A 19,311-nucleotide genomic window follows, 5' to 3' on the forward strand; every position below is an offset into this window, starting at 1 on the left:
ATAGAGAGGACTAAACTGTTCATTTTGGACAACATACTGATTTCTACCATATCTGAGAAATGCAATGGTTTAGGATAGAATGGAAGAAAAGTGGTTTTCTTATGAAATGGAAAAAAAAAAATTCTGTGTTATTCCAAAGTATAAGAACCTAACTGAGAAATGTACCTAAACAATCTATTTCAAATGGCAGTGAAATGGGGAGGAATTTAATGCTTCTCACTGGACATACTAGCTGAGACAGAAAGATACGGAGGCTTTAAATATCAAAATTAATCCTAATCCCTTGAGCAACAGTAAGAATATTCCTAAAGGTGTGCTAGGAGATAGTGCTTGTCAGAAAGCACAAAAAGGAAGACAACTCCAAAATTCAAGCACTGTTTTCATTGCTCTAGTCTGTCTCTTGAAGCAGACTACCATGAATTTGTCCAAACTGGCAGAGGGGAGAGAGGGAGCAAAAAACCTCCCCCTCAAGTGTCTATTGCAGCTGGATTATTCAGGCTACAGCATGTTTTATGCTGAGAAGGAAGCATGGAGCAGTTCATATCTTGTTCTCCTGCCATCTGTGGGCATTCTTTCCAAACTTGTACACCAGCCTTCTGTCCACTCATTCCAAAATGCCAGTTTTATAATAGTAATTGCAGGGGAGAAAAAAAAACAATGGAGAAAGTAGTAAAAGTCACATTAAAGGCATTCCTTACATGGACTTCATAACAGCAGAACAGCACGAGTTGGTGTTCTTTACAGTCAGAGAGCTCCTTTCTCTCTGTTAAATTGCTCTTGTGACTTTAAAGAGCTTTAGACTTTCCCACATGCCTTGGAGTATGCCTTCCATGGTTTGAAAGATACAAGAATTACAAAGAAATCTGTTCCTTGGTTGGTTGTAATTTTTCCCTAAAATTACCACAGTTCAGAAGAAACCACCAGTGTTACTGCTACAGCAAAAAGGGTCATTTTGTGGGAGGGTCACTTGACAAAATTCTGAACTGAGGTGAAGTGTGATAGCTTTGCTGTCATCAGTAGAGTTACAATTCTGTACTTGTTTACATTTAGCCCTATGATATTGTTTATAAACAAAAGACTGGGTGTTATCTCAGGACCTATAGAAAAAACATGAAGAAAATAACCAAACACATCACCACTCACCACTTCCCTCTCTTCCCACACACACATTTGAGTTTTCAGGATTGTTATGAAAAGTGGATGCTGAGGTAGAAGTCAACCGAAACGAGGGGCCCTGCTGCCTGTTAACTCACCGGAGAGCTCTGCTCAATTTTTCATATGTCATTCTGTCATTTTTCTTCCTTTGTCCCCACATCTTTTCTAGGGCTTCTGATTTAACAACCTGAAAAATGCCTTGTCCCCTATCTTCCCATTCCAGGATGCCACCATTTTCTTCAGGAGAAAGGAGCAAATCTCTCACAAATTCCCACAAATGAGAATTCTGCAGGTCTGGAACAGGAAGAAGACAGATATTTAATAGGTGTTTTCTTACTCATGCCAAAATACTAAGGCAGAATTGTATTTAGAGTACATCTTGTTATCGGGTTGTCAACTTCACAAACCAATTGCACTTAATTTAACTTTCAAAATTTTAGTGCATTGCCATTCTGTAACTAGCTTCAAAGTACTTGCTCCAGAAAAAAATAAATCAGGGTCATACAAACACCTGTGATGCTAGAATCTTCTTTTTTTTTTTTTTTTTTTTTTTCACTCCAGAAACTAGTGAATTTTACCGTCTTACAAAGTTTATGTCATTCATAGCTTCTGCTCCTCTGATCATCAGTGACTTCAACAGAGTATTTATTTTGATGTTCTAAAAGTAATTTTCAAGTTCATTTAAAGTGTTTTAAGTTAAAAATTGTAACAAACATTGGCTTGCCTGAAAATGAGACAATAGTATGAGGAGTTACAAAGCCTATTTCCCAGGATTGATAAACTCTTCCTTGTTATTGCAACTCATTTCAAAAGTTTGTTTTAGCATCAGATGTGCTATAAATAATGGCGCTGTACTAAAAATGTCAGGACTGTTCTAAAAATGCCAGAACTGTTATATGCAGCTATTGCCTTAACTTCAGATTAGTTACTAGCTAATCAAGGTGCTGGTGGTTAAAAGAATCTTCGATCCCAACACTGACCACAAGCATTTAAAAATTATGAGTCAACACTCCCACAAGTTCTGGGAGCAACATAAGAATAATGACAATTATAAAAATATTTGAGGATTCTTATTTGTTTTTCTGTATTTAGAACCATTAGGTTATTTTCAGCTTATGTTTTTTTCCAGTAACTCTGCCACTAAATTAGCTAGAAACCCTTTAAAAAGGTAAACAGAAAAGGATATGTAGCTTTAAGGAAAATGCCAGGTACCTCAAGTCTCATGATAAAATCGTGAGAGCTGGCAGAACTTAAAAACCAAACCTCAGTGAAATTTTATTTGTTTGTAGTGTCATTAAAGTTTCTTTTGATAACCACATTGAGCTGGAGAATTCGAGCAACATAATCTGTGTAATCTTAACTCCAGTTCTGAGTTTCTGATATGTACTTACTTGTTCTACCATGACTGTGTCATTCTTGGCTGTTGATGCTACCTGCCCTCATGCATGGCTTATCGCAGGTTGGGATCGAACTGCAGAATAACGTGAAAAGTGAAGAAGGAACTCCAGAGTCTGGTGGCAATTTGGTCAAAAGGTCACCTATTCAAATGCCCTGCAACATTAAGTCAAAGTGGAACTGTGAACATTAAGTCAAAGTGGAACTTTATCTCTTTAATAAAGCCCTAGCACAAAGGTAAACACAAGTGAATAATTAACATGCAGCTGTATAGATTGCAGAACAACAAAACATGAAATTTTTGTCAATGCTCTGTTCAAAATACTTGGATTCTGTAGGCACATGGAATTTGGCATATGGTGTGCATGGATGGAATGGACCCCTCTGTGATGTGCAGCCAGCAGATTTCTTGGCTTAGTTCTGTGCAGTGTTTCTGAAAGTCAAAACTGACTCAGCAGGCAACATGCTTGCACAGGTGGTCAACACTTCAACAGTGTTTGTCTCAATATTGTAGTAACGCGGAGAGCAATTAGAAGAGGATCATGAATGAGTGCAACTGGAAGGATTATCAAAGTCTGCTAACAACACTTATATGCAACCATATAATCATAGAATCATAGAATAGTTTGAGTTGGAAGGGACCTTTAAAGTTCATCTAGTCCAACCTCCTGCAATAAGCAGGGACATCTTCAACTACATCAGGTCACTCAGAGCCCTGTCCAACTTGACCTTGAATGTTTACAGGGATGAGGCAACTACCACCTCTCTGGGCAGCCTGTGCCAGTGTCTCACCAATCTAGTGGCTACAAAATATTGTATGTTCTTGGTACACACCTAGTGAGAAGGGTGATCAGTGAAATCCTGTGGAAGTGATTACAAAGTGAAGACCCATAAATCTATTTTACTGGATAAATAGTAATGGGCTAAAAATAAGAAAATAGGGGAACTTTTGTGAAGATGGGCTGCAGTTTTATATTCTTATATCCCATTGTGTTTATGCTTCTAAGAGTTGACCTCAAAGAGTTTATTTTGCTGCATGTAAAACCACAATATTCACAAAAAGATGGAAGCAAGATGTCCATGTTCATGCAGGGCTATCTGAAAGATTTATGCTTTCATGGTATATTCACAGTCTGCTGCTGGTCCAACAGAGCACCAGTTAGAAGTGGTAAGACAGTATTCTGGAATGTATATATTTTTTTCTGACTGCCTCTATTCACCGGAGACTCTCATGTCAATGAGTTTATTCAGTATGCTTTTATTGGTTGAAAGATTTGACCAAGGAAGTATCCCAAATTGCCTAAATCCTAATATGGAACGCAGGTAAATCTAGGCAGAAGCACTACTACCCCAGAGCTCATTGAGTTATTAGATTATCAGATCTGTTTGATGGTCAGAACTGAATGATTACAGAAAATTCTGATTGTGCTTAGACATAGTCAGACACCTGATATTTTGCTGACTTTACTCATTTGCCTCCTCAGCAGATACATAACATGCTCGGATGTGTTTAAGATTAACAGGATCTTTGTTTCTGACTGTATGTTAGTCCACCAGCTGTACCACCTCCTACAGAAATTCAAAGTATTCTCATGCAAATGAAGCTGTTCTGCTGCCCTTCTGGAATTTATGGACAAAAGAACAGCTTTGCTCTGTTCAGTGCCTGGCTTGCAGCCTCAGTGAAGGTACAAAAGCTCCTGGGATCCTGCTTCCCTTCAAAATACTAATTCAGAAATGTTGGGATCTCTGTTAATCTTTGCTTCTCTGCATATTGTAGATGTTTCAGGAAAAGAATTAGAGAAAAAGTAAATGGTCTGGATTTTTTTTAATTTTTAGAAATCTCTTGAACTGCTAAATATTTCTAATCTTTGAATACAGTGTTTTTCCCTTGAATAGAGCTTACTATCTACAAAATTTTACTTACAGTTCATGTTGGATGGCTTTGTTTCTTCTGCATCAATAAAAAAGGAAATGCCTAAAAGGGAAAAACATAACCCAGTGTTCAGTTCTTTACACAAGAATAACTTCTGAACTGAAATTTAAAGCCAAGTCCTGGCCTTTTGCATCTTTGCTTCTGAATAGAAGTTGTAGAAAATGCAGACTATAAAACCATGAAATAATTTTTCACCTAATCTGCTGCTAAAATTATTTGTCCCTCCCCCTACTCTGACTATGTCTGTGGGTTGGAGTTTCTTTTAACTCTTAGGGGATTTTTCTTACCCTTTGCATCGTGTCTTTATGTTTCTATTCACACGATTCATGTGTACTAAGTTTCATTTCCCTCTGGTCCCTTTGCATTAGTTTTTTGCTGTCATCTATATCACAGTTTCTCTCCCTTTCTTTACACTTAGATTAGTCCTTTCTCATTCAGCCCCTTGTCCCTTTTAAACTACTCCTGCAGTCTTCCCTATCTCCTTCCTCTAAGTAAAAATCATCTCTACTGCTGAAAATCAGATCTTCACAGGGCTGGAACTTGTCTGCTTTAGTAGGACAATATCACCTTTTAAATGAGTCATTACATACAGAAGGCATAAATAAATGCATTGTGCATACAAATCTGTATTCAAGGATTGAATTTATATTGTGATACTGGCAAGAAAAATTGGGAAAAGCTAGAATTAAGCCTGCTTGCTCAGCTATAGTTTGGTCCATTTCTTAAGTATGTTGTGTTGAGGTCTTGCACTACTGAACTACATATTGCCTTTTCTCACCGGCTTTATGCAATTCTCAAAAGTGGGTATGGATAATCTGTTGTATTTCATTTACTTTCAAGTGTTCAATCTCTGCACTGACTATAAAAGTTAATTTTCTTAATGAGCTTTCCACCTCAGCTCTGTATTCTTTAATTCCTTTAATCATCCTTATCTCCTTCATTTAATAACCTGCCTTTGAATGGCCTGTATGACATGATACATGAACTCTGTATGGAAGACAGAGATGTCTGTCAATTCCACAAGACAGTAGTGCCAACCTAAAATACAGTCTTCATTTGTTCTTCCAGAAGCCTCTAGTCTTTCTCACCTCTCCCAGTCTTACCCATCTTAGTGACAACAGTCTCAGTCACTGCACAAGACTACTTAATTTTCGTAGGTCTTATCCACATATTTTCTTATGCATTGCCTTGTCTCTGGTCTTCCCAGTCTCTCAATGCTCCTGCTTCTTTCAGCTTCAGCCTGCCCCTGCTCAATGTTCACTGGGTACCCAGGTCACCCTCTGCTGCTGCCGTCTCCCTTTCTGGTCCCTGTGCCTCACCAACCACCCTCCCCACTGGGCTGCTGGGGTGAGTAGCAGACCAGTGAAGGATAGCTAAGCTTTGGCATGTTGTGACCCAGCAGTTGCTCACCCTCAGAAGCTGCTGGTAGTGTCAGCTCCCTTGGGACCCTCCAGGACTTGTATGCCCAAGCCTTTTATCCTTTTCCTGCAGCCCTGTGGCTCCAGTTTGGTCAAATACTCCTATAAACCAGAGAAGGCTCGAGTCATTGAAGGCTCCAAACATCTAAAATGCTGCTCAGTTTCTCATTGCTAGGGCATAGGGAAATGTCCTTCTGAATTTCCCTGCTTAGTGGAATTTTTCTTGCTCGTATCATCACAATGGACCCTGGTATAATTACCCTACCTTGATGTACACACTAGTTAATCTTTGAGAAATACTGGATAGAGAGAAAGGGTATTGTCAGCAGAGATTTCACTTCTATTTCACTTAGACAAAACTGTCAGTAACTTAGCTTTTCAACCTAAATTCACTTAAGCAGTAATAAATCTTTCAAGACATGGTTGAAAATAGTTAATTAAAATGTTTCCATTCAAGAACATCACTAAGCATACTACTAATGAGGTGGATTGTAAGTGCACATGGCAGTGATAACCCCATCAATCAAAACTTCTTGCTTCCTTTTTAAGAAGCAGAGCAACCTTCACTAGTTTGAGTTACAAGAATAACAATGTATTATGTCTTTTTATATTCAGTCAGGATGTAAACATCCCTTAAATTATGCAGGCTGTCCGGTTTCAGTAGAAAGGCCAAGGAGAGAGCAGTGCTGGGATCTGTTTGAAGATTTCACTGGCTCACAGAGACAAGCCTGGTCTTCATATGATTGTGAGAACCAAAGTTGCATTGAGCTGGTCTTCTGCCTGCCTCTTTTCTGCGTACTCTTCAATGCAGTATCTAAGTGGCCTCTGTATTTTACCCTTCTTCAGTGCTCGAGGCTGTGGATCCCACATTTTCTATCAGCATGAAATTCACACAAAAAATGCAATGCTTTTCAGTTTGCATTTGATTTCTGGAACCATGCATCCTGATATTCTGTAAGATGAAATACAAGTATTTTCCACAAATGCCTGCAGCATCTAGGAACTGTTCCTGGGTCATGTTGCACAACTACAAGCTGTTGATATGAAAGTGGGAAAAGGAAATGTAGTTGGCATCTAATTTGTACTGGTCACAGAAAAACTGAAACCATTCACAGACATTGTGCTTACTCCAGTATTCTGGGTGGATGGATGTCCAGAAAGAATAAGAATCTGCAATATAGTTGGCAAGAAAGAGGAACATTGCAATGCAAAACTCATGATGCACTTCATTTTAATAATCATATTTCAAGCTAAACTAACTCCTCTTCCTTCTTCTGACTGCAGTCTTCATTCAGTGTTTCTCTAGAGTACAAGCCCTACCTTTTGCATTTTTCTGTCTCCTATTGTCACAGCCTTTTGTATTTCAAATATTCATATTAATTGTGTGAGACATTTCAAGAGAAAGTGCTTACATGTGAAAAAAAAAATAAAAAAAGAATATTCACGTATTAAAATGGCAATTCCAAAAAATTTAAAAAGGTCAGAGTACAGAATATGTGAGAACTCTGATAGATGTAGCACTCTGATAGAAAGGAGGGATGTGTTGCTACATTAAAATAACCTCAGGTTTTAGATGCGAAAGTACTCTCATGCAGACACCTAGCTACACTCTGTGGCAGATGGGTAAATACCATTAATTTATTGATATTTTTCTTATCATTCCAGCAACTTCTTTTACTCATTTAATCCAAAATAATGTTGTTAATGTTATCATAATGAATATTTTTTGTTAGATTAGAAAATGAAAAATATATTACTCAACACACTTATCACCAGAGAAACAATTCTAACAGATAAAAGGAAGAGTGGAAGACCTTTTAAGTAAACCTGCCTGGCAATTGTAACCAACAACTCCTTTGCCAATTAAATGCCCAATTTTTTAACAGGCTTCTCTCCTCAGCAATGCAGTTACCAGGAAAACTTATAAAAACATGTATATATTCACAATAATTTTTTTTTCTATAAAAAAAAACTATTTTCACTATTACTAACGTTAAAACTAGGTCTGGTATGATAAGCCTATATGCTGCAGCTAACAAGCATAATCTGTGACTCAAACACTTTTTCTCTAGAATCGAAACACAAGGTCCTATTATTGAAGCTGGTTGAGCTTATAATCATGGGCACACTCTTTAAAACGCTCTTTTTCTTTCTGTGAGCTAGACTGCTATATGCATTCAAAGGTCTAATCTTGCAGTCTTCTTTTCTTGGATGTCTGTGCATATGCAGCTACCTTTTTTGGGTGATTAGAAGAATTATAGGCAATGGCGAGAATATGTCCTTTCTGTATCCATTCAGATAACATTTAAGGAAAACAGAATTCAAGTCTACATCTTCAAATGATCATTTTCATTCATTCATTACTCAGTTTGTTTCTATTATTTTTAACTTTTTAAGTCTGACTCTTAATTTCTCTCAGCAGTTACAGGAATCCCATTCTTGAGAGATTGTTGCTTTAGGATCTTTAAGGATTCTAAATTGATTTTGAATACCTTATCTGTAATATTTATTTTATCACTGCAGTGGCACAGTTATGGAACAGTAAATAGCAATAGAAAATCAATCAAATGTGAATAAGAGTACTGTAAAGAAATCACAAAAGGTTTACTTTATTTTCACACCTCACAGCACCTTACACTTGACTTATATTTCACAATTTCTTACTCCAGTCATCCACTGGTTATTATTTCATCTTCATATGAATCCTGAACATTTGATTTTAGGCATTGCTTATGTAAAATTGTAATTCAGAATAGGTTATGATAGCACTGCAAGCCAAGTGAATTGTATCTGTCATTTGTCCAGACAGAGAGTTCAGAGTGCAAAATTATGCAAATAGATTAGATGAGTTTCCATAGTAACATTAATTCAAAGAGTTCAAAATTGTGACAGAATAACTGAAATAAGGATATTGCATTCTACATGGCTTCTGTAAAGTAATTAATACTTCTAATTATAGGTCCTAAAAGTTTACAGAGGAATTTGTGGTTGCTTTCATGAATCATTCCCATGCTATAAATATCTTCATATGTATGCACATATAGAATTAATGTAATACTGAATGCTGCGTTTTAAACACTGAGATGCTACTGTGACATCATAACAAAGCCAAGAGGTGGGCAGAAGATCTGGGCCTGACTTTTGGGACCCACACCTTGAGGATATTTTAATCTCGGATTATTTTCCACCTCCTTATTTAAAAGGAAAATCAGATGAGCTTGACATTGGATCGGCTTTATGAACCCTGCAGACTGCACACACCTGTCTATGTCAGAGTCTGAAAGCTTCCTTGGGGGAGAATGGGAGTGCTGTGAGCACAAGGCTCACAATGCTTATGCCAGGGAAAAAAAAAAAAAAAAAAAAAAAAAAAAAAAAAAAAAAAAAGAAGCTTTAAAATTAAGCTTGAGCTCTACCTGAATCCCAAATTCAGAGGCTGCTCAAGAAAATCAGAAGGTTGAATTGATCCTTTTCTGAGCCAGTCATACTTTTTTTTTTTTTAATCCTCTGCCAACACTCTTCAGTCCTCCTTAGGAAAACTGGAACATCACCATGTCCCCAGATAGATAGATTTACCGGCGGAGGGGTGTCCCTATGGGGCTGGGTGTGAATCCAGCCCTTGTTTCATGAACCACTCCATGAGCTGTTGAAGCAAGCCAGCCCAGGCCCCTTCACTGCAATCCGTGTGCAATATGCACCTGAGTGGCAAGGTCACTGCTTTGGTTTTTTCTATCTAAAAGAACGTTGGATTGCTCATTTTTTTCTATCTTGAGGCAACATGAAAGAAAATCAGAAATATTTATTCTGGCTTTCCGTAAATATAATGAATAATCTTGAAATATTTTGGACATTTGGCTTGATTATGATGAATATTAGCCTCACAGGCAATATTTATATTGTCATATAAATGGCATAGCGTGTTTCTTTTGTGGAACAGCACTCCTCTGGTCCAGTTTCCTTGTTTGCTTTAGCTTTGGAAAGATTCTGATTTTTTTATTTTTTTTTTTTAAATAATCCAGGACCCCTGAAGTATATGGTGAGCGTGTAAAAGGTGCTGACACCAAGAGCTTTCCTGTCTTCTAAATGATGGACATGACCAAGGTATTATACCACTGTGGAATAAAAGATTAGCCAAAGACAATGACTCTATGAAAGATTTTCAGGTTTTCTTTTAGAGAAAAAGAAAGCCGCAGGTAGAATTTCATACCAGCCAAGAACATAAGGGCAAAAACCATGCAGTCAGGTAAGGCAGGGACGGGTAGATCGCCCAGTGACAGGGACATGTCAGAACTGTACCCAAAACTACAGCTTGAGGGCAGGGGAGGAGGATATCTGTCAGGGTGACGGTAGGTAGCTGAGGGTGGAGAAGAAAGCACAGACTTCAAACCTTGACCTTTCCACCATTTTATGGTTATTTCCACTGCTGGTTCAGCTGCACTGTCTATCTTATTGTACTTCTCCTTGAGCCTGAGTATTTAAACCCTTTTGTGCTGGGCAGTGTCTACCCCTCAGGGAATGGCATTTGTTGACATAGTTTTCCCAGACTGCACAGGTTGTTTCAATCAATAGACTGGATTAATGTCCCCTAGTTAAGGTGACAGTGCTGAAATGAGTCTCCTGCCTTGTGGGAGATCTGGTTTTATCAGTGGTGATAAGCAAACCTGTGGAAGGCAGTAAGTCTCAAGTAGGTTCAGAAATGTAGGCCAAATAAAAGGCAGCTGTCTAGATTATCTTGGGATTCACTGATTTCTGCATTGCATAGGCAGGCAAGATAATGCAGAATGTGTGCTTACAACAGGGGGAAATACTGCTATCAGCCATAACAAAACTGGATGGTCTGTTTATATGTAGCACAGTTTTAATATAGGGCAGGCAGATTGTTCCTATATAATTTGATGCATCTTTTTGTCAGTTGGAAAAGTTTTATTTCATTTAGGCATAATGTTTTAATTTTTGGAGCTAAAATTTATGTGTATTTTCTGTATTATTTCCCCAATTTCATCCAGTGCTGGAAAACAAAGAGAAGAAATGAAAATGACACAGTATTTTTAGTGTCACAAATTTTAACTTCCTCCACTTGGTATTAAAAAAACAATAAAAATGTCCCCCAAATATCAATCCTGATAGATTCTGATTGCCAGAAAATAAAAACATTAAATTGACCAATGTGGGAGCTGTAAAGGCAAACTAACCCTATAGTTCTTCTCATAGGAACAGACATTGCTGCATGTCTTGGTTTGGGCTGAAATAGAGTTAATATTCCTTTTCAGGGATTAGATGAGTGCTGTGTTTTGGATTTAGCTTTGGGTTTGGTATGGGAAAAATGCTGATAGCACACTGATGTTTTCAGCTGCTACTGAGACTTCAAGGACTCTCCGACTCTCCATGTCCTGCCCGTGCGCAAGGGCACAGGGAGCAGGGAGGGAGCACGGCCAGAGCACCTGACCCGAACTGGCCAGTGAAATATTCCATATCATGGGACGTCATGCTCACTGTATAAAGGAGGGGTGGTTGGGAAGGAGCGCTCTCTCTCTCTCTCTCGCTTCCAGGATTGAGATTGTGGGATCTTGGTATCTCGGGGTCGCTGGCCAGGAACGGGCTGGGTATTGGTTAGCGGGTGGGGAGCAATTACGCTGTACATTGCCTGTTTATATATTTCTTTTTGTTTTTCCCCTATCATCGTTATTGTTCTCGTTTCATTGCCATTATTAAACTGTTCTTATCTCAGCCTGTGAGCCTCCCTTCACCCTGCTAATTCCCTCCCCCATTCCCAGGTGGGGAGGGGGAAGGGAGGGTGACCAGCTGCGGTGGTTGGTTGCCGATCAGGCCCAAACCACAACTGCACTGTCCCAGACTAAAGTCCCTGTAAGCCAGGGTCCTGCCTCTGATTGGGTCTGCTGGAATAATTTCATGTCTTTGGAGCAAATACTGTAGAAACTTACTTTAGGCTCGTACATAAAAATACTAGTGCTCTTTCTAGCACAGGAGACGAGTCCTGTGATAGCCTGCAAATCAGTGGTCTTCATCTTGTTTCTTTCTAGGCAGTCTAGCCATCCCTTTTTCATTCATTTAACCTTGAGCTTCTACTTTGTTTCTAGAAAGTACAAAACAGGTTTTCAAAAGACATATGGATCACAATCCTCAAGCCTATTACTGTCACCAGAAGTGTAAATTTAATGTTATTACACTGACCTACATTCTTCTCTGGCTTCAGAGCAAAGTACTTTTCTGTTCAAGGTCTGCTTGTGCAATGCTGATGGCACTGCAGTAGTGGTTTTATTTGAGTGTGCTAGACATGTTAAATGTAATCCTTGGATACTGTGGAAGAGATTATAAGAAAACTCACAGGTTGGTTTAGATTTGATTCAGGAGAGAAATTATTGTAACCATTAAGGACTCCTGGAAAGCCTAAAAGCATAAAAAATTGAGCAATAGAAAACATGTGGAGGAAGAAACATAGCTCCTACCCTGGTCAGAAAAGGCTAATAAATTCCTCAGCTCAGCATTGCTTAACATTGCAGTCTGACCTGATCATTGCACAAAGCTGTGTGTTTTAAGAGCTGAGGGAACTTTGCATTTAACTACAAGCATAGTTCAATTTAAAGTAATGGCTGGGGTATAGATGGTGCATCACTGTTCACCTGGATGAATTCAGAGATGCACAGTTGTAGAGTCACAGACCTTTATGCTCTTAACAAGTAACAGACGGCAGTAAAGCTAGAAATTGTCAAAATGCCTCAGAAGAGCTGCTTTGCCTTTGGCAAATGCTGATCTGCTGATATCAGAAGTTCCCTTGGGATTATTTCAGTTTCAGTGTTGTGGTTTTTGTTTTTGGTGGGGTTTTTTTTGTTGTTTAAAAATGTGGAAGTAGATTGAATAACAGGCAAATCTATAATAAAAGTCAAGGCAAAAGAATTATTCTGACTGATCCAAAATTAAATTGAATCACATTAGACATTTAAAAATGCATGTTTAAATTTTAAAACAGAATACTTCCTGTGATTTCAAATTAAATTCATAATTGTGTTTTAAGTTAGAATGAAACCTAATATTAAAACTCTGTGATGTTTTTAGACATTCAATTCCTGCAGGGCTTTAAATACAGTCATCTAGTTGAAGCAAGAAGATTTATATTCTACCTCATATGTCCAGTTTAGCAATATAGAAACAAAACACTATATCCTCAGTGGTCATCAGAAACCACGTAGAAAGTTCTGCTCTTTGTTACTCAGACTGTGTCTTGGAAGAAGTCTCTTCTGTAAGGCCAGCAGTGTTCTCATGTAAAAGGACAAAAATAGTTTTGAAAGAGAAAAGGTGTTGCATAAAAGCATAATTTTTTCCCAGTTCTCATCAAGAGTTTGGCTCATTAGCATGAGCAGCTTGTGCTACTTTTCTTTTCAGAGCCTGTTGAATGGTTCAGCCTGAGTGCATAGAAAAGTATCAGGACTGTTTAGGAATTTAAACCAACTGACTTGAAGGGAGATTTCTAACAAGTAATGCTGGCTTAAGCTTCTGAACAGGAATCTGTCCTGACACCAGAACATTTAGCATGAGTTCCTTCAAACAGAGATGGGATCCCCACATGAGATGCATGGCCTGGTAAAGTGCAGGGTTTCCACATGCACAGTTAGAGGATTGCATGTTTAGTGTTGGCAAATACTGCAGTGGGGAATTCTTGTGTTATTAGGGGTGCATTTCTACAGTCATATAGTTCTCTGGTGGCTTTCAAAATCCTAGTTTTTGCCAGCTTAGTGTGTATTTATCCGGTCACTGCTATTCATTACAATGTTGTAGAGCATTTGAGGAACTGTAAATCTTCCAAATTAAATTACTCTTCCGTTATATAGCTGAAATGCTGGGAATGTTTTCAGTGACAAAAGCTGGATTTCAAGTAAATGGGGTAAACAAAAGGAGTCAAGAATCTGAGGCCATAGTTGTCCAGCTGCTTTTAATGAACCATGCTCTCCTTTGGAAGTTCCTGTTTACGTTAGGTGTATCACCATTTCAAATGAGTGGAAAGCATTAGTTCAACACAATGCATAACAGAACTAAAGTCATTACTTGTTACTATTCTTCCTCTGCACCTCTGTCTGGCATGGCTGGTGATATGCTTGAAAAGGTCAGTGAGACTAGAAAATAGCATGCATAGAGACTCAGCAAAAGGTTCAGAATCCATACCCTGTTAGTTCCATTATTAGTCTTGAATTAAATTCAAATCACAATTGAATTTTTGACATTGTACATTTTTTTTCTATTGAAGTCTATCTATATACATTTCTGATTATCACAGGTGGTCTAGTCATCTTCAGTTGTCCCTGATAACTCTTTCCAAGACATCAAGGGATCACAAACCATTGTATTTGACAGAAATGTGCTCTGAGTTACTAACTCTATCATTGTTAGTGGTCGCAATCGTGAAAGAACATATCTACACAAGGCAGATAAGCAGGCACTTCTTTATTCCAGCGCTGGGGAACACAGGGGATAGCTCCACCAAAGACGTGTTCGCCAACAGGTACAAAGCACAACATATTTATACACTTTTTCAGCAGAGTCATAGTTACATAAGATCAACAAAATTCATAAAGTTTATAAGTTGACCTTAATAACGATTGGCTTTCAGTTACCTCATCTTATCTATATTCCTATTTTACAGAAATCATTGGTCATCTTTACTGATTGATTTAAATAGAATGGGGGGAGGGCAATGATTAGCATATTAATGTTATTTCCTGGAAATTATTATCATATGCAAATGTCTCTAACGCATGCGTTGTTATGTTGGATGGGGGTCCTCTGGTGGTCGTCAATAGTCTTCCTCACTGTGTCGGCTGATTGAACTCCATCCTTGCGCATGCTCACTCCATCTTTGGCTAATGCTCACCTCTCCCTTGGCCGATCTTCCCAACCAAACCAGTTTCTTCTGGTACCTATTGTTTCAAGTCAAGATCCATAACCAGTACCTATTGTGTTAATTCAGAGTCCATAACTATTCTTATAGTGTTCGAGGCACGCAGCATACTAGTTGCTTAATCCTAAGGGCCTTAGTGTACTTTATATTCTCATAGCTACTGTAGCTTCATGTTAAATCAAAATCATACTTTCAAACTAAAATCAAAATAATATTCTAGGATTCAAACTGTTTTATTAAGGTAACTGCAACAGCATCACCTTAGGATATCAATACATTAGTTGGAGATGAAAAGACAATATTAAGCACTGAAGTTATAAGGCTACAGACATTATTCTCTTTCTGTCTATGTACAGATCTGTGATGTACCATTACCCCCCATCACCTAAGCTTCAGCTGAAGATGATGTTCATCTGAAAACAGCAGTGAAGGAAGGACCTGAGAAATTCAGGAACAATGCAGCAGATTAATATACGACAGTTAGATTTGCAGTAAAAATGATCGTAATAACACATTCCTATGAACTTGATGATGTAATTTAGATATATAAAAATAAGAGTGGGAATAAACCATGAAATAATTAGAAACATGTAGATGAGATTAACATTATTGTTTAATGAGATCATTGGTAAAAAATTTTGAGCAAGTCCCCATACAAGCATGTGAGAAAACATTGTTCTGACCATAAGGCTACTCACTTTGACCATAAAACACTGCCTTAGATGTCAGCCTGTCCAAAGTGTGAACTTGAGAAAAAAAATGTGCTTTCAGAAGAGATTAGAAACTGAGAATATGTGCAGAAAACTGGTTGTACACTTCATGGAAGAAGGTTCTTGCACCAAAAGTGAGATGACTGAATAATAAAGTAGTTGACAACTGGTGATATTTCAGTGAAAGAAATGAGTGGCTGAGGAAAACATGATTTACTGAAGTAGGTACAGGAGAATTTTTGCCCATCCTTTTCTCTTACAGATGTATAACATATGTACATACACATGGATTTCTGTTCTTTGTGACTAAGACTCACAATGCCTGAGACCCTAGACCTCTCATATAAAATTTAGTAGAAAGAGTGATGCTCTAGGAGACTTGAAGGAAAGAATTAAATGGAATTAAAACCCACTGTCCTTTATATTCTAGTTCAGATCTGTTTTCTTGTTTGGGAAACACTGGAAATGTTCCATGGGCTCACTGCTGTGAATGCATAAATGAACCTGATTGTGGCTCTTACCTTTCAGACCTCACACAAAATTGCTCAAGCCAGTTCTGGCTCTTTTCTTCCAAACTAAGGTGGTTCTGACTTTCATAACTAATTCCAGATTAGGTAATTTCTCTCAGAAAGACACCTGAGATGGTTAGTAGGGTAATATGTTCTTAAAGATCAATGTGTAGTTTAAAATTATTACAATGTCAAAAATTGTCCAAATAGCTGTGTATACTAAGGAAATGTTCAGGAAGGGTACTAAGGAAGGGTTCAGGAATTTCTGTGGATAGATTGAAGAACTGAAAGAAAACTCTGATCTTACAGTCTAAATAAAACAATGGTGAGATATGGAACATAGAAACATTTGGGAGGGTCCTGAAATCCTTTGATATGCTGGAATTCATATATAGAGCAAAGTAATATTTCAAGATCACATTTACACCCAATCATAGCATTATGAATGGAACATATGAGAATATAAACATTTAATCATTGTAGTCAATATGGTCAAAAAGTCTCTTCTCTATGCATTTCTGCCAAAGTATTTAGTGTAGAATACCTCATACAGGTGTATGTGTGTAATTGTGCTTTTGGATGAACACCGTATACCCAGTGAGCCATATAGAATTTGACAAAAGTCATACAAAGTGATTCATATGAATCTACCAGGTGCTGTCTCAGATATAAGATGATTACAAGATTTAAGTTTGTGACGGTCCCAATCTGATTTTTTGATTCATCTGACTGAGTGGCCCACACAGTGAAAAGTTTCCAAAGTCATATTTGTTTACAAACAATATAGAAAGTCAAAACAGTGGCATTTTTATCAGTTTCAAGTTGCTGCAGAATGTAATTCAAATCTAAGTAAATACAAAATGCATATTTAATTTTTTCTGCAGTTGCTGTAATGCTGAATTCCAATAGTTTAATGAGATGATGACAGTTTACTAGGCACAGAATTCTGAAACTCACTGGGCAGGTGGAAAGAGGTCAACCGTTCTTTACTACAGTGCAAGTGTATTGACCCAAGTATCTCTGAAAACCAGCAATTAGAGATCTACACAGGCTTACTATGTATGCAAGAGAAAGTATTTGTTTACTACAAAGGAAAAACGTTCTTTAACCTCTTGGAATCAATGGGAATTTTTTTGAGAAGAATTTCACTGCTTATTAATCGCCAAGGGGTGGCAGAACAGAGACATGCAGAAGAGTTGGACAGAAAGTTGCAGAAGAACAGGGAGAACTGCGAGTCACTAATAACCCACTTCTATAATGACAGGACATTGCCAGAGATGTACCTGCATATGTGCAATAGATAATCCCAGTTAGCACCTCTGAAAAAGGTAGAGACCTCCAGGACGTATGGTGACAATGACCTTCCCAACCATACCCTCTGCAGCCAGCACACTCCTGTTCTTGTTACAGTCATCCCCATAATGCAATGAGCAGCCCACTGTGAGGATACCCTGGTGTCAACTCAGTGGGCAGAAATGAACTGCTGAAAGCCAACTGCCATTTTGGAAAGAATAGACTAACTCCACAGACCTTTGGAATGGCATGTTTTAAGAATGACTGTGAAGATAACCTGTTCAAAGTATCTCCTCCACTCTATAACTGCCTCCCCATATGTGAAATTTCCCACATATAAATAGTCCTACTCAAGACAGAGAGAATTTTCCCATCAAATTCATCAAGGACAGAATTTCATAGTTTATTTCTATGGGATGTCAGCACAAAATAATTTCTATCTAACAGTTTCACAAGTTTAAGAGTTACTTCTTACTAGAAATGCAAATTATAAAAGGTGAGAAGGTGGGTTCACATTCTCTTTACAGTACCAAAAAAAAATTGTTGACTTTTTTTAGGCTAGTGCTTTAGTGAAAAATAAAATAAATTTGGAAATACTTAGTTTAGATAAAATAATATGTTACCTTGCAAGATTATAATCCTTCCTCCATTGTGGTAAGATTTAGCTAGAAAAATAAGAATTTATTAGTATTTGAATCATTGCACTCCAAATGGTAGTGACAGATTAGTGCTTTGCTTGCGACTTTTCAAATGATGATTTTTCAAACATGGGAAGTAGATTAGTTCAAGGTGAAATGATACTTGGGAAGATGGATGAACTGTTACAAGCAAAGAGCAGTGTGAAATAAAGACAAAGCCATTGGATTTGGTAAAGTTTAGAACTAGGCACATGCTTTATTTTGTAGTTTATTGTGAGGAAAACTTTCTTCCTGAATCTGGGAAACTAATTTTTTGATGTGGAATGGCAGCTTCAACCCCTGCTGAAGCCTAGACCTGTTAACGCACATGTGAGGCAAAGCTGCCAGCTCCAAATCCTAACAGGCTTGACCACATGCTGTGATAGGCAGTAAAAATGATCTGGGAAGGAAAAATCCTGTTTTATTGATATGCAGTTTACACTGCTGCTCCCATATAGACTTATGGATGCTCCAGAAAATAAGGTTAATTATTAATATCATTAGCAAAAATAATATCTTTTCAAATAATTATGTAAACAGGATATTGATTTGGATCACAGAATAGTATTTTACTATTAGCTCATGCTGCTTATGTACATATCTGCTCAAATATACTTTGGGGACACAGAAAGGGGAAGAGACAGAAAGTTTTTTTTAACAGGAGAGCTTTACAGCTCTTGGTTTTACTCCAGCTGGTGCTGTGTTTGAAGGAGTTATTAATTAACTGTCACGTTACAAACAGTGTCTTCTGATTTAGCGAGACAGGTCTAGATTTTTAATTTATTAAAAAGTATTATTTGAGGCTCATGCCTGTCTCCCCCATTAATTCATTACACCAAAGTCAGTTGTTTATTATTGAGAAAACTGGTGATGCACAAAAGAGAATGGAAGGCAGTACATCAGTTGGGTGCCTGATAAAATCAACACAGCAAAACCACTTTGACAGCCTACAACTCTTTTAAAAATAATGACTTTAATAAACAAATGTAGCTTACTGGTATGTAGGTGATTACTCCTGATGCAGCAGTTAAGTCCAGAAGTAGGTCTTGGGAGCAAGGGGAAGAAGAAGTCTTTAACAGCAGCACAGCTCGGCACTTTGAAAATAAAACCACCTACAGGACTGTGATATATGGAACACCTTACAGACAGGTTCGTTTGGTTTTTCAAGTTTTTGTACACACTCCTTTTGATGACAGTGATAATATATAGTATAACATAGCCAAGCGATTGGGGGAGAAACATTCTGAAGTGTAGAAAGTTTACCTTTATCTCATATTGTTTTTTAACTCTTTCTCTAGAAAGCGTTGATTTAT

The 19,311-nt window shown here is 37.8% G+C and overlaps 1 protein-coding gene and 1 long non-coding RNA gene across 2 annotated transcripts; both read right to left on the reverse strand.

Moving 5' to 3' along the window:
• Positions 1-538: 538 nt before the first annotated feature.
• ELF5 (E74 like ETS transcription factor 5) lies at positions 539-14,295 on the reverse strand. Its single transcript, XM_009968588.3, is given in 6 exon segments — positions 539-635; positions 1,254-1,449; positions 2,547-2,693; positions 4,475-4,525; positions 6,838-7,071; positions 14,172-14,295. Coding segments are annotated over 6 exon segments (849 nt in total).
• Positions 14,296-15,001: 706 nt separating this feature from the next.
• Positions 15,002-19,082, reverse strand: LOC116965811. The gene is made up of 3 exons (XR_004409669.2): positions 18,994-19,082; positions 17,945-17,986; positions 15,002-15,247 (listed from the first exon to the last, which is right to left on the reverse strand). It is a non-coding gene; the product is annotated as an uncharacterized LOC116965811 (long non-coding RNA).
• Between the last annotated feature and the right edge of the window lie 229 nt (positions 19,083-19,311).

This window comes from Tyto alba, unplaced genomic scaffold (genome assembly GCF_018691265.1).
Source record: "Tyto alba isolate M040663 unplaced genomic scaffold, T.alba_DEE_v4.0 Super-Scaffold_18, whole genome shotgun sequence".
In the NCBI taxonomy this organism is placed as follows: Eukaryota; Metazoa; Chordata; class Aves; order Strigiformes; family Tytonidae; genus Tyto; species Tyto alba.